General features: G+C 38.9%; 1 protein-coding gene across 1 annotated transcript in view; it reads right to left on the bottom strand.

Moving 5' to 3' along the window:
- Nucleotides 1-16,547, bottom strand: part of TNKS2 (tankyrase 2) — an 89,328-nt gene that overhangs the window by 839 nt on the left and 71,942 nt on the right. Inside the window, exons 22-27 of the mRNA XM_077454224.1 lie at nucleotides 13,195-13,292; nucleotides 9,342-9,416; nucleotides 9,115-9,220; nucleotides 6,732-6,918; nucleotides 5,303-5,459; nucleotides 1-2,740 (exon numbers count right to left, since the gene is read on the bottom strand). The exon at nucleotides 1-2,740 is cut by the window's left edge and continues 839 nt beyond it. Of these exons, the coding sequence (XP_077310350.1) occupies nucleotides 2,678-2,740; nucleotides 5,303-5,459; nucleotides 6,732-6,918; nucleotides 9,115-9,220; nucleotides 9,342-9,416; nucleotides 13,195-13,292 (686 nt within the window). The 3' untranslated portion in view covers nucleotides 1-2,677. The remainder of the gene's footprint in view (nucleotides 2,741-5,302; nucleotides 5,460-6,731; nucleotides 6,919-9,114; nucleotides 9,221-9,341; nucleotides 9,417-13,194; nucleotides 13,293-16,547) is intronic.

Raw genomic sequence — 16,547 nt, 5'->3', positions numbered from 1 at the left:
AAATGAATGATGATTACTCCAAAAAATTATATATATATTTTTAGTGTTACTTTACAACAATTTACAGAAGAAAAAAAAAAGAAAAAAAAAAAAAAAAAGAATGTGCATACTTTGAGTTAGAGGTACCTTAAATCCACTAAAAACAAGATGAAAACCATTACAAATCACATTGTTAAAAATCCCAAAACATAAAATTCCTATGTATTTTAAAGAAATCAGTCACATTATTGTAACCAAAACCTTTCAATCACTGGACAAACCTAGCTCATCTTTCAAATACAGGATGATTATTTAGGAAGAGATTTTAAGGAACACATAAAAAAATAAATAGAAAATGGCATTATCCGTACCTGAAAAGACAACAGCGGGCCAACAATACAATCTGGACGTTTTAAATCATATAAAGCCACCAGAAAAAAAAAAAAAAAATCTGCTTGCTTGCTTGGCTACAATCAGTTGCCGACACGTCTCTAAGCATTGGAAAGAAATAACCAGCATCATGGCTGGTACTAACTCTCTGCTTAAACACTATTCCTCCATTATTTCAAGGCTGATGACCCAAACAGTCTCTAAATTCTATACAGTTAGTCACATCGAAGCTGGCCATACACGGAGCAAATTTCACAGCCTGGTTCCTGATGAGTGAGCCAAAAAACACTCAATGGTTGGCTCTGGCAGCTCCATTCAGGAAAAGTCAATCAACATTTGGCAAAAGGAGCCTGCTCGAAATTCACAATTTTTTTTTGCAGGTAGCAGATGCATCCAATTAGATGAAGCTGCCGTTTGGGCATTCTGACAACCTCTGGCAGTGGTTGTCCTAATACAACAGCTCAGCAGAGGGCTTTTAACAAGCTAAACAAAAGAAAGCCAACAGTGTGTGGCCAACTCAAGGACTCATTTGGACTTCCAGAACTATTAAAAACACATGGTAGACTTTAGGTTTCTTGGAAGTTAAAAATTTTCCTATATGTGCCTACTTTCCTATTAAAAGAAAAAAGCACTGGTGTACCACTACTCTTCCCTATATCATTCACAAATATTCCTCCCTAAAGGCAGAGATCTAATCAATGCCCCTATCCCTTTTCTTGCTGTGTGATCAATGATTAGTTACCAATCTGCGAGTTCCCAGTAACATATGGTGGATGCCAGCAAATATGGCCCTAAGGCTGCTTTCACACTGGGGCGGGAGCGGCGTCGGCGGTAAAGTGCCGCTATTTTTAGCGGCGCTTAACCGTCGTTTTAGCGGCGGTCTGCGAGCGCTAGCGGGGTGGTTTTAACCCCCGCTAGCGGCCGAAAAAGGGTTAAACCCGCCCGCAAAGCGCCGCTGCAGCGGCGCTTTGCTGGCGGTGTTGCCGTGGTGTCCCATTGATTTCAATGGGTAGGAGCGGTTTAGGAGCGGTGAATACACCGCTCCAAAGATGCGGCTAGCAGGACTTTTTTCACCGTCCTGCCAGCGCATCGCTCCAGTGTGAAAGCCCTCCGGCTTTCACACTGGAGTGAAAGGGGCCGGTTTTTTTCAGGCGCTACACAGGCGCTATTTTTAGCGCTGTAACGCCTGAATACCGCCCCAGTGTGAAAGCAGCCTAATCGAACAAGCCAGGACTAATCAGACACGCATTAAATGTGTATATTTGCTGTTGTAGAAGTGTGTTTTAAAGAAAAACATTCAGGTTGTGTGGCTCCCATAAAAAATCCTATTTGTAAGTCAAAAGGTCCTGGAACAGCTTTGGGCTTATGAAGATAGGATCAGAATCAGACAGGTGCATTTGACCTCCGTAACCTTTTTCACAATCCCAAATCCTGTATAAGAATTTGTCTGAAGCAAACAAAAGCCTATTGACACACGTTCCTTATACTGCCCACCAAAAGAGGGATTAAACAGAATATCTGCTGGTAGTTTTAAGTTTTTAAGAAGATCCATTAAAAAATAAAAATAAAAAAAGTTAGTTTTGATTGATGTGCTGAAGTTAAAAATTGATACCAGTCTTGCCTTATGGTGCACTAGATCACATATGAAATATCAAGTACATTTTTTTGTCAGGGTCAAATCGTATCTGAACTGAATGAATCTGCCCTTGGCACTTGATACATTACGGCCAGCACGTGGAAAACAAAGAACAGCTCAAAGCTTCACTCCCATAAAATTACATCCACGTTTCTTTTTTGTACAAGATTGCCATTTTAAAAGACTATATTACAAGCAATGTAAATAAATACAAGGCCAGTACAAAAGCTCTTATTTACAGGTTTTACAAACTAACTGTATTCAGTGTAAAGATTTGTGTTTTAAAAGACACGGTCTCAGTAATGCGAGTTTGCTTGTTTTTTCTTCTTTTTTTTACAGGAATTATAATGAATGCAGTTAGTTGCTTAAATGTGTTGTATTAAAACAAAAAAGGAAAAAAAAAAAAAGACATGATTTAAAATTCAAGTTAACGAAATAGGTTTCTTTGTGTAGAGTTAAATATAGACAAACCCATTTTTATATCAAGAATGGTGTCTGTTAAAGTGCTGATAAAGTATTTTGTGAATGTTCAGGAAATACACTAAACATTTTTAAAGCTTTAGTCTCTCAAAATAGTACAATGTATTCACATTGTTTATTTAAGTCTCTCCGATTGGCCATCACAAACATTCTGGTTCCACATAGAAGTCCGGCTGCTCCAGGGCTTTGCACTTATCCTTCTGCTGCAGTGTCAGGCTTCACTATTTGATATGTTATTAGGTATTCTGGGTAGGCCTATAGAGAGATCATAGACATTGTTAGTGCATTTATACATGTGTTCATTCAAGTAACCCTGTCACTATACTAGTTTCCAAGAAAAGGTCCACCTGCACTTTCCTTTCCTACCAACTGCTGCTTAGTGGCTAATAAATGGTCCTAAGCTAAGAAACCTCTAAGCCAGTGATGGCGAACCTTGGCACCCCAGATGTTTTGGAACTACATTTCCCATGATGCTCATGCACTCTTCAGTGTGGTTGAGCATCATGGGAAATGTAGTTCCAAAACATCTGGGGTGCCAAGGTTCGCCATCACTGCTCTAAGCCCACGTACACACGGTCAGAGATTTTGCCAACCAAATCCGTCGGATTTTGCCCGTCGGATTTAGTCTGGCGGATTATGTCCGAAACTGTTGCTTACACACGGTTGGGCCAAGTTAGCGAAAAATCCGATCTTTCAGAATGTGATGAATTAATTTCGTTACGATGGGACTACATTCAGGCTAGTAGCCAATAGCTTTGATGTAAGAATTTGATCTGAGCATGCGTGGCACTTGGTCCGATGAAAATGCTCTACACATGATCGGATTAAGTCCGTCCGGCCCAGTTGGTCGGGAAATATTTCCAACATGTTGGAAAATTGGGTCGGACGGAGATTCGGACGGAATCAGTCCGATGCATACCACACACAGTCGGATTATCTGACGGCACGGTCCGATAAGACTCATTCCGACAGATTCTCCGACCGTGTGTACAAGGGCTAAGAAGTTGATCTTCTGAAATGCCTTTCAAAGGTTCCTGCTGCTGACCTCTACACAATTCTAGGCTACAGTAGTGGTGTAAAAGTCAGCAGGAGTCCAAGGTGACGGACACTCAAACTGCAAAGTGGGGTTTGAGCAGCACTGGAGGTGGGAAAGAATGCACTCTTCTTCTGTTTCCAATTTAAAAGAATGATGGCACAAAAATGCTGACACTACACAAATACACTATTTATCTCAAACTATAAACATATATTTTATGTAAAAAATACATTTTCAGAGTGTCAAAACACTACATGCTGAATTGTGAGAATCCAGCTTCTTCTCATGCAGGGTGCTTGGTTTTATTTTGTCAGGTAAGCCCTAGGGTTCATTTATATACCATGGCAGTGAATGCGATATTCACTAGTCACTACAGATGTATCCTCCTGATGCATGAGTTTTAAATTACAGTAATTAGCACGCAGTGAATATTTCACACACTTTATAAAAATTTTCATTTTTGCAGTCTTCTCATGACTGTTTTATGACTCTTTACGCACTACTGTTTCCTGTTCATGGAAAATTGAATATATTCCCAGACCACAAATTTTATATATATATATATATATATATATATATATATATATATATATATATATATATATATATATATATATATATATATATATATATATATATATATATATATATATATATATATATAAAATAAAAAAAAAAAAAAAAAAATCGACCGATTGGGAAGGCAGATATCAGCATTTTCTGAAAAACTGGCATCGGTCTCAAACTAGACCTATATTGCTTCAAGGAGATTTACCAGGGTGATGCATGAGCTGAATGCATCATCCTGGTACCGTTGTTTAGAGCGGATGGTCGGCTTTATTGTAATGATAACCGATGTGGCTCAGCAGCCTCTTGGTTGTTATTACAAGCAACAGAAGGGGGGATGCCCATGCCCCCCCCCCCCCCCCACTCTCCGGCTGGCCAAAGACCTGAATAAGGTCAATGCTTTGATTGCTTCCGGATTGCTAGATCCGAGACTCAATGTCATGACATCACTTCCCGGATTACTGGCATCTTAAAGGCCCCAGCTTTAAAAGATAAAGTATTCAAAAACGCTGATCTTGATGTTTTGATATATATATAAAAAAAAATCTATCCCTATCTGCATATCTACACATAATATAAATATATATATATTTATATTATGTGTGTGTGTAGATATGCAGATAGGGATATATATATATATATATATCTATATATATATATATATATAGATATATATATATATATATATATATAGATATAGATATAGATATAGATATAGATATAGATATAGATATAGATATAGATATAGATATAGATATAGATATAGATATAGATATAGATATAGATATATATATATATATATATATATATAGATATAGATATATATATATATATATAGATATAGATATATAATCTATCCCTATCTGCATGTCTACACACATATATATATATATATATATATATATATATATATATATCTATATCTCTGTGTGTATGTGTGTGTATATATATATATATATATATATATATATATATATATATATATATATATAATTAAGTGTGTGCGTAGATATGCAGATAGGGATAGATTATATATATATATATATATATATATATACATATATATATATATATATATACATATATATATATACATATACACACACATACATACATACATACATACACACACACACCATGTGCCACCAAATCACGTAAATCCAACTGTCAGAAATATGTTGAGCGTTGCAAAAAAAAAAAAGACTCCTCGTTACCTGCTCTCCGCGGTAGATGACATACTCTGCTAGAGCAAGACCGTTAACACTAGGCCGCCCAGTTACTGAATGATGACCAGGAGGGGAGTGTGCCATCTTCATAGCACTGAACTGCAAGAATGATTTCCCCAATGTCACTCGACAAAACAGCAACTGTCTGTAGCAGAAAAGAAAATATATATATATATATATATGCATGAATAACAAATACTTAGACTTTATACCATACATTACACAGTGAACAAAAATCCTTCACAAGTTTGACTTGGGGAACTTTTTGCAATGTCCCTGCAGTGAAACGTATAATAATAAAAAAAAAAAAAAAAAAACCCCACTACAGTAGAGATAGAGATATATATATCCCCAATTTGGACATTTTCACTTAAGGGTGTACTCACTACTCACTTCTGTTGCCAGCAGTTTACACATTAATGGCTGTGTGTTGAGTTATCTCACAAGAGTGCACCCCTCAAATTTTTGTAAATATTTTATTATATCTTTTCATGTGACAACACTGAAGAAATTACACTTTGCTATAATGTAAAGTAGTGAGTGTACAACTTGTATAACAGTGTAAATTTGCTGTCCCCTCAAAATAACGCAACACATAGCCATTAAATGTCTAAACCACTGGCAACAAAAGTGAGTACACCCCTAAGTGAAAATGTCCAAATTAGGGCCAATTAGCCATTTTCCCTTTCCGGTGTCATGTGACTCATTCATGTTACAAGGTATATATATTAGTTCTTGAGACTGATGTCCTGTTCAGCAATTATGTTTACAAGAAAAACAAATATATATTATATATGGTTAATTCTTTGTTGAGATAAAAACCAAGGTCTGCAATAAAAAAAAAGAAAGAAGGTTGCCATCTACTGGTGGTCAAATGTCACGTGTGAAATCACTTTTCTTTTTTTTTTTCATATTACTGGCAACGGTGGAACTTGCAATCTCTATTCATTCTAAAGGTGCGTTGTACTCTTCAACAAGAGACGTTCTACTGGAATGGAGATCACAAAGCATATACAAACACACAAAAGCCAATTCATAACAGCAAGTGTAGCCAGGCAAGGTAAATAAATTAAATGGCTGGCACACTCATAAAAAACAGTTTCAGTTGTTTTACTTGGCAATATACAGATATCTACGGTTCATCTTTTTTACTGTCCATTAAAGGAAAGAGGAATTGGTAATTCTTGGACATGTGTGCCATGTTGCCACCTATAGTATCACACACAAGATCAAACTATACTTCTCTGTCCCTCAAATGGACTTTAAAAAAAAAAATTCTGGCAAGTACAAAAACCTTAGATTTTAAATAAAATAAAAAAATGGGATTCCTAAATAAATTAAATATTCAGCACTTATTCTGATAGAAGCTGATAAGATCATAGCCCAGCATATGTACATTTACAGCAAATGTTCACACCTGTGACAAGTGTAACAAGATCTGTCTTTGTGCACCGGACAGCCTGTTCCACCTCCTATGCCGTAGACATATTGGTTACTTTTTGAAGAGTTTTCAGCAAAGTATATACCAGCTCCAAACATCCCACCAATGTATGCATGCCTTTCGTCAAACCCTTTGTGAATTATTGCATTAACAAATGGAGAACCTGAAAAAAAAAAAAAGTTATTACAGCAGCCAACAAAACATTTTTTTCAATCAGCATAAGCTACCACCAGCAGCTGTATTTATGGGCACCTGCCTAACAGTGCATGAAAGCTATTGCAATGTCTGTTTCATTAAAGCACCATCACTTCAAAAGTCCACATGGGAGAACTTCACTTCAACAGTGCAGGACAAACAGTTGTCAAATCTGACCGAGTCAAAAATAAACTTTCAGTCCACTTTTCCCCGCAAGGAAGAAAAACAAAAACACATCTAAGTTCTGAAAAACTTACCTGTTTGTCAGAGTGGGCTTACTCAAATTCAGCCAATCAGCAGTGCCCTTAGCTGTGATGAAGCAGAAATGTCACAGTGGCTTGTTGGCCTATGATGGTGCATGCCTCAGCAACCGGGTGTGCATGTAGTTATGACAAATGTTGGGCATTTTCAGTTTTTTTTTAAATTGAAAGGAACTTGAAAAACTGCTTAAATAAAAGGAACATAAGCTAATATCCCATGAACTTGTTTTAGATTTCAAAGTAGGCTGTGTATCAGGATTTACAGCATATAGACAGACAATAACAAAGAAGCTTTTAATCAATTGTCTCCAAAATCTTGAATAGTCTGTTGCCCGCTACAGACTAATCATTGTGAATAGATGGGCCATGACCATTCTTGTTTTATCTAGAAATCGATGCAGACTCAGCGAACCCAGAGAACTATTAACGATATAAACAGTTTTAAAAAAAAAAGATTACTCATCTGGCACAGTACCAACGGATGCTCTCTACATGGTAGCAGAAATTCAATCGTCCATATATGACCCCCCCCCCCCCACCCCAAATTATATTTTCAAATATAACAGACCTAAGTTAGACACAAGCTTATGATTATTGTTTAGGCTGGCACAGACTTTCCCATACCAACAACATATACAGCCTCCTGGTGGTGCATGCTCTTCCCCAGAAAAAGCAGCCTGAAGAGGTCTGCTGGTGGCAGTGCAGGTGTGGTAGCAGCTTGAGCTGTGGTGGCTCTAAATAATATAGTGGATATAAATAGTTTACACACCCCTGTTAAATTGTCAGGTTTCTATGATGTAAAAAAAAAAATGAGACAAAGATGAATCATTTCAGAACTTTTTCCACCTATAAGCCTCGTACACACGATTGGATTATTGGCCAACAAACCGTGGACTTTAGTCCAAAAGGCGTTGGCCCAAACTTGTCTTGCATACACACAGCACACAATTGTTGGCCAACAATCACAAACGTAGTGACGTACTACATGTTTTAGTGCCACCCTTTGGGCTCCTTCTGCTAATTTCGCATTAGTAGAAGTTTGGCGAGTTTTGATTCTCACTTTTCATTTAGTTTCTGAACGGGCGTTTGTCAACCAGACATGTTGCGAAATAGGAGGAGATAACGTGTTATTATTGGCCTTGGAGTTCTCGTTTTAACATTTTTTTGGTTGAATAATGATTTGGTATATTTTTGCATGCATAGAATGCACTTTTTGGTTAAAGTTCTATTGGCAGATAGCATGTCTAATTTTGTTTTCTTTTTTTAATGCACAATAAGAAAATTGTGTAGAATACTACTTGGATATGTGTTTTACTTCAAATGACAGTTTGTAATTTTTTAAATGTAACTGCCTACTCCCAATGTAAAATTGACAAGGGCTCTTTACCACGTGATCAGCTGTGTCCAATCATAGCTGATCACACAGGGTAAACAGGAAAAGCCGCATACTGGCTTTTCCTCTACTAGCGCTGAGGACGCGAGTAGAGGAGAGCCGATCGGCTGCTCTCCTGACCGAGGGGGCCTGTACTGATTATTAGTGCAACCAAGGATGCCCACTCATGCACATCAGGGCCGCCTCATCAGTGCAGGAGAAAACTACAGTTTTGTAACGAGAAAAAAAAAAAGAAAAAAAAAAAAAAAAAAAACAAACGTTTTTTCTTCAACATTTTCAGTCTTTTTAATTGTAACACAAATAAAAACCCCAGAGGTGATCAAATACCACCAAAAGAAAGCTCTATTTGTGGGAAAAGAAAACTTTTGTTTGGATACAGCGTCGCATGAATGCGCATTTATTCAAAATGTGATCGTGCTGACAATTGGTCTGGGCAGGAAGGTGTACAAGTGCCCGATATTGAAGTGGTTAATGTGTAGTAGTTTCCGTCAACCCATGTTTTTAGGCTTACCATGAAATAGCATCCTTTCATTCGCATGATTATGATTTTCCTCTGTAACCTCTTTTCGGCGGTGTGTGTATTTCTCCCAAAGTTTCTTATTGCATACCTTTTGAATCTGTAGCAACATTGGAACATAGTACTAGGGTTAGGTGCATTTTTTTTTTTTTTTTTTTAAGTAAAAAAAAACCTAACAAACACACGACAAAAGCATCAATATATCATTAGCATCTACATACTTTTGATATATTGTATCGGTTGAAGACTCCACCAGCATGTCCTCCATCCCTGTGTTCTCTGACAGTACTTTGCATCTGAAAAAACATTAACCCAAACTAACATTACATTTCCCTTCAGGTATCACAGCACAAGATTTTGAAAGAATAATGACTAAAGAGCTAAAAAGGAGGTGGAAGGCACACATTTCAAGCAGACAAAAAAGATCAACTGTTCATTTTCTAATTTGACAACTTAACAGAGCAAATTAGGATTCGGCAGGACTTCATAATGATTATTTAACCACTTCAGCCCCGGACCAATAAACACCTTAAGGACCAGAGGTCTTTTTCCAATTTCGCACTGCGCTGCTTTAACTGGTAATTGCGCGGTCATGCAATATTGCACCCAAACAAAATGTGCGTCCTTTTCTTCCCACAAATAGAGCTTTCTTTTGATGGTATTTGATTGCCTCTGCGATTTTTTTTTTTTGCGATATAAATGGAAAAAGAGCGAAAATTTTGAAAAAAAAAGATATTTTCTTCTTTTTGTTATAAGAAAAATCGAATAAACTAAATTTTAGTCATACATTGAGGGCAAAATTTATTCAGCCACATGTCTTTAGTAAAAAAAATGTCAATAAGCGTATATTTTTTGGTTTGCGCAAAAGTTATAGCGTCTACAAACTAGAGTACATTTTCTGGAATTTACACAGCTTTTAATTTATGACTGCCGATCTCATTTCTTGAGGTGCTAAAATGGCAGGGCAGTACAAATCCCCCCCAAATGACCCCATTTTGGAAAGTAGACACCCCAAGGAAATTGCTGATGGGTATGTTGAGCCCATTGAATATTTATTTTTTTTGTCCTAAGGGATTGAATAATGACAAAAAAAATAAAAAAATTTTTTTTTTTACAAAAAGTTGTCACTAAATGATATATTGCTCACACATGCCATAGTTATATGTGGAATTGCACCCCAAAATATATTCCGCTACTTCTCCCGAGTATGGGGATACCACATATGTGGGACTTTTTGGGAGTCTAGTCGCGCACGGCACCCCGAAAACCAATCACCACCTTCAGGATTTCTAAGGGTGCAAATTTTTGATTTAACTCCTCACTACCTATCACAGTTTCGAAGGCCATAAAATGCCAAAATAGCACAAAACCCCCCAAAATGACCCCATTTTGGAAAGTAGACACCCCAAGCTAATTACTGAGATGCATGTTGAGTCCATGGAATATTTTATATTTTGCCACAAGTTGCGGGAATATTACAAACTTTTTTTTTTTTTGCACAAAGTTGTCACTAAATGATATATTGCTCACACATGCTATGGGCAGAAGTCAAATTACACCCCAAAATAAATTCTGCTGCTTCTCCCGAGTACGGGGATACCACATGTGGGGGACTTTTTGGGAGCCTAGCCACGTACGGGACCCCGAAAACCAAGCACTGCCTTCCGGATTTAAATATAAAATGCTACCAAAAAACCTGTTAGCGATGGCAGGGATCAGGCCTGACTCTGCGATCGCTGCAGTTATGTGTTTAGTGTTTTGTAAGTGACAGTGATCGATCGATACTGCACTTGGGTGGGCTGGGCAGAGGGGCAAAACGCAGGTGCTAGCAGGTATCTGGGCTGATCCCGCTAACAATGCGTTTTTTTGGAACCCTAAACTGCTGGGGACGCTAGTATAGATCTGATCAGATCAGATATTGATCTGTTCAGATTCTATAGCACTACGGGAGGTGTATGCTTTGCGTGTGGGTGTTAGCGGTACTGGCACTAACCTAGCGCTGCCTGGGGCGATGCAGACCCTGACCCTAAAACCTAATTGATATCACCCGCCGGGTGATCAGGGGGTTAAACCTTTATTGGGTAATAAATGGTGGGTGCCCTGATGCTATAAAAAACAAACTAACCAGAGTCACCCGTAACACTTATACGGTGATCAGTGGTGAAAGGGTTAACTAGGGGCAATCAGGGGGTTCAAATTTTTATTAGGTAGTATATGGGGGTCCCTGGCGCTATATAAAAACCTGACGGGGAACCTAAATAACTAACTGGCTAACCAGCGTCACCAGTGACACTTACTGTGATCGCTGGTGAAAGGGGGTGAAAGGGTTAACTAGCAGCAATCAGGGGGTTAAAACCATTATTGGGTAGTATATCGGGGTACCTAGCGCTATAAAAACCTGGCGGTGAACCTAAAAAAATAACTAGCTACCTAGCGACACTGATGCAGCGATCAGAAAAATGATCGCTTAGTGACACTGGCAAAAGGGGGTGAAAGGGTTAACTAGCGGCAATCAGGGGGTTAAAACCATTATTGGGTAGTATATCGGGGTACCTAGCGCTATAAAAACCTGGCGGTGACCCTAAAAAAAAACTAGCTACCTAGCGACACTAGCGACACATGCAGCGATCAGAAAAATGATCGCTTAGTGACACTGGCAAAAGGGGGTGAAAGGGTTAACTAGCGGCAATCAGGGGGTTAAATCTTTATTGGGGGGTGATAGGGGGCTACCCTGGACCTAACACTAACTGTCCTGACAGTTTTTACTGTCACAACTGACACTGAATGCATCAGTAAAGAAATGATCAATGCAATCAGTGACACTGTGACTGGGGGGAGGGGGGGGGGCGATCGGGGGGGGTTTGTGTGCCTTTGTGTACCTACATGTCAGTGTAGTGTTGGTGCACACTTACTATTAGTCTTCTCCTCGTAGTCCGGTCAAAAAGACCGCCCCGAGGAGAATGACATCACTTCCTCCTTCCTGTGTAAACAATACACAGTGGGAGGAAGCTTCTCATTGGCCAGGAGCGATCCAGAGGGGATGGCCGAAAACGAACGGCCATCCCCTCATCACGGAGCGCTCCTGGAGGGAACCGGACCGTCGTATCCAACGGGAGGGGGTCCGATTGGACCCCCCACCCGCTGGAAGGCAATCACGTACATCTACGTGATTGTGCCTGCCTGTGCCATTGTGCTGACGTACATTGGCAATACGGCGGTCCTGAAGTGGTTAAACAAAAGTAATATTGTTATTTTTTTGTTCTTAACTTTCAGAAAACTGGAGAAAATAAACTAAGCATAACTATGCATATACACCAGGAGAGCCAAATAAAGGAAGTTGAAGGCATTATTAAAATCTCAACATTTCCTATAAAAGCTGGGCTTGGTTCTGCTCCTCCCAGCTCCCAAGCCATCATACTGGTCAATGAGGTCACCCATCATATTAAAGAACAATAGAAGGGCTCAAGAGAGGGGTGTGACCAAGCTTTATTTCAACAGAAAAGGTAAGATTTAGCCATCTGATTTACTAAGAGATAACGTGCAGTTGTCACATCTTTTTCTCTGCTTATAGATTTGTTTACAATAGGCTCATTATCAATTGCCCTGGTATGCAGACAGGAAAAACAAAAAACAAAACTCAATACCCATGTACAATTATTGGCAGTTTGCATAATTGTTTTGCCAAAGTTAAGCGGGCCATATATGGATCAAGACTTGGCCTGTTCAGCAGGTAATGGACAAATTACGATTCATGCATGATCACAGCAGTTGAACAGAAGTCACGCTACTAAATTTACTTCTGTTCAGCCATGCAGTTGGTATATTCTCACTCAATCAGCACTGCAGGCTATAGCAGTGTAGTCTGATGGTGGGGGAATCTCTCCATTGTCCGAATACAACGACACAGCAGAGAGGATTCCCCCATCCACCTTGAGTGTCAGTTCACCCGCTGCCTGAACGAAAATAAAACAACCTAACCCATGTATGGTCAAGCTTTTGGTTATATTTATATGGAAATATTTCTGGTTAGACAATTTCCATCTAGTAGTATCTTAAGGCTACAAAGGCTTTTACCTCCTCTTCTACAGACAGGAATTCCTTGTCATCTGGAGCTAGGTCAATCAATATAGTTCCGCTGCCAGAGTTGTTAAGCGTCAAGTAAGGGTTCAAACCTAAAAAGGAGGCACAGGGATCCAAAAACAAAATAAAATAAAATCTAAAAGATTCAAAATATTCTTGGATATACAACAATCACCAGATAATGAACATCAGAAATTAGGATTGCACCGATACCGAGCATTTGCACGAGTACTTGCACTCGTGCAAATGCTCCGATGCTTGAGCCGATACCTGGGCAGTCAGGGGTGATTGATGCAGTGGTGGGGGGAGTTACAAGCACCAATCTCCCTGTATGGATTTCAATAAAGAAGCTGGCAGACACTCCTCCCCCCCCCCAGCTTTTAGTTGCTTTATTTAAATTTATACATGAAGAACTGAAATGCAGGCATGAAATTGTGCGAGTTCAGCTTTCATTCCCACAGTCAGTGTGAACCTGGCTAGTCCTAGTGCAATGTTTTTCTGGGAATGTTCATATAGATTTTACATTTTAGCTTTGTATTGTTGTATAGAACCACGTTTAAACATTTTTGAACATGCACCGATTCAAGGTTAGTATTAAACTGTGCAAACAGAAAGCCCCTTAGCAATGACTGCTAGAATTAGACAAAACTTTTTGATGAGTATTGCAGTGCAACCTATGCTGGTCAAGGATACTTCGCTATTGGTGCAAGTTACTTACAGACCTTCAATAAGATGTCCTGGGTATGAGAGAATGTTGAATAAAACGTATAAACACAAGACTGTACCAGAACAGGTCAGTGGTTGAGATGAGAAAATATGCTCACATCAGACCCAGTAACTTTTCACAACAGAGCACACAGCAGCATTACCCAACATCGTTCCAAAGTAAGAACAAGGCAATCTGACTAATGTTCTATGGCTTCAGTTCTCACCAACAGGGATGAAAGAAAAAAGCCATCTAACTGCAGCATATAAATTACTGTTTAATAAAACAAATGGTTAAAACCACTCACAAAATTAGAGGAGTACAGGCTCTTTTCACACACATTGATGATCTGTTTCTCCAAGAAACCCCCGTTTGCAGATGGTCTGGTTTGACAGGGTGAACTGAGGACGCTGGATGGAGTCCTAGGGCCGTCTTATGCAGAGCTGGAGCGTATACGGAACGCACTCTTACAGCGGATGTGACATCAGAGTAAGGGAGAAGATGAATCAATGTCAGTGTCTTCGTCTTCATCTTCTCTCTTCCTGATGTCACATTCGTTCTTAGAGGTGCGTTCCAGCTCTGTGTAAGACGCCCCTAGGACTCCACTCAGCATCCCCGGTTCCCCTGTCAAACTAGACCATCCCATCTACCAGAGGCGGTTTCTTGGAGAAACAGATGATTGACACAGTGCTTGCGATACGAGCCTGTACTCTAATTTGTGAGTGGTTTTAACCATTGTTTTACTAAACAGTAATAGTTAAAACCACTCACAAATTATTAGAGGAGTACAGGCTCGTATCGCAAGCACTGTGTCAATCATCTGTTTCTCCAAGAAACAGCCTGTGGTAGATGGATGGTCTGGTTTGACGTGGGAACAGAGGATGCTGGATGGAGTCCTAGGGGCGTCTTACATAGTGCTGGAGCACATTTGGAATGCACCTCTAATAGCGAATGTGACTAGGGCTGAAACAACTAATCGATTATGAAATTAATCGATTACTATTTTCATAATCGATTAATCGGCCAGTAACAATGGGGTAAAAAAAAAAAAAAAAAACTAAAATGAGCCCTTTATAGTACAAAAAGAGCAAATAATCACTACTGTAAATATTACTTTCACTGTTCTACAGTAAAAAAACAATAACCCCTTACAGTAGTGATTATCTGCCTTTTTCTACTATAAAGGGCTCATTTTAGTTTTTGTTAACCCCATTATGTTACTAAACGTCTTAGATCTGGTTCACATCTATGCGTTTTATGGTGCTTTTTGCAGAAATGCACTACAGTTCATTTACATGGTTTCTTATGGGACATGTTCACATCTGAAAGGGTCAGGAACTTTTAAATCTAAATGGTGCTTTATTGGTTCAATACACTTCCATGGAGAAGCTGCAGAAAAGCATGTAATGCATTTTTGCAACAATTTGTGTTTTTTAATCTGCCCAAAAAAATGCAAATTGCAGTAAAATCATGTGCGCAAAAATCAAAACGCACGGCAAAAAGCACTGCAGAAACAGATCAAAAGCAAACTGTATAGGTGTGTACCGAGCCTTATGCTGGCCACACAGATCAATTTTCAGATGAGAATATTCAGACGAAAAATATTTGTACATTCACTGAATGAAAGAATTTGGTTTGAAATTTGAACTTGTTTTTAACATTCTGTTTTTAAAATGAAAACCACATACACTGTCTGAAAATTCCTTTGACTAAGAAGTTTTCTATTTCCAAATTTTCCCGTCACTGTGGTTGAAAATGAACGTCAATTTGACCCACTTTTTTTTTTTAAGGTTATTAACCGAAACAATAATCGGCCAACTAATCGATTATGAAAATAATCGTTAGTTGCAGCCCTAAATGTGACATCAGGAAGGGAGAAGATGAAGACAACGAGACACTGAATCATCTTCCCACTTCCTCTGATGTCACATCCGCTGTATGAGTGCATTCTGGATACGCTCCAGGTCTGTGTAAGACAACCCTAGGACTCCATCCAGCATCCTCGGTTTACCCTGTCAAACCAGACCATCTGCAAATGGGGGTTTCTTGGAGAAACAGATGATCGATGTGCGCAATACGAGCCTACACTCATCTAATTTGTGAGGGGTTTTAACCATTGTTTTACTAAACAGTATATTACATGCTTAGATAGCATTTTTCCCCTTTAATCCTGATTCATCAGAGCTGACCTACTTTTTAAAAAGGGGCTGCCACTGGTGCATGCTTAGTTCTAAGAACCAAGGACTAAAAAAAAAGGATTGCATTTGGACTCTAATTTCTGCTGTTGTGCTCATGTTTTTCTCACAAATGTGCTGCTTGGATGTGCAAAAGGAGAAAAAAAAAAAAAAAAAGTAAGACATATCAGAATAAATGGTGCAGAAATGCCCTAACACTGAGATTTATAAACAGCACTGCATGAACAAACCCCAAACAATGTGCTTGCTGTGGTGTGAATGGACCCTAATGAGTACATTTGTGCAACACCAAGATAAAATGCTCCTTACCGCAAAGAAGTCTAAAGCCTCATACACACAATCGACTTGTTGGCAGACAAAGCGCCAGACTTTTGTCTGAAGGGTGTGTGCCGTGAACTTGTCTTACAAACGGTACACAATTGTCGGCCAACAAACCTGAACGTAGT

Source organism: Lithobates pipiens, unplaced genomic scaffold (assembly GCF_037356315.1).
Source record: "Lithobates pipiens isolate NorthernLeopardFrog02 unplaced genomic scaffold, aLitPip1_a1.2 Scaffold_25, whole genome shotgun sequence".
Taxonomy (NCBI): domain Eukaryota; kingdom Metazoa; phylum Chordata; class Amphibia; order Anura; family Ranidae; genus Lithobates; species Lithobates pipiens.
This window is presented reverse-complemented; position numbering and strand designations above follow the sequence as displayed.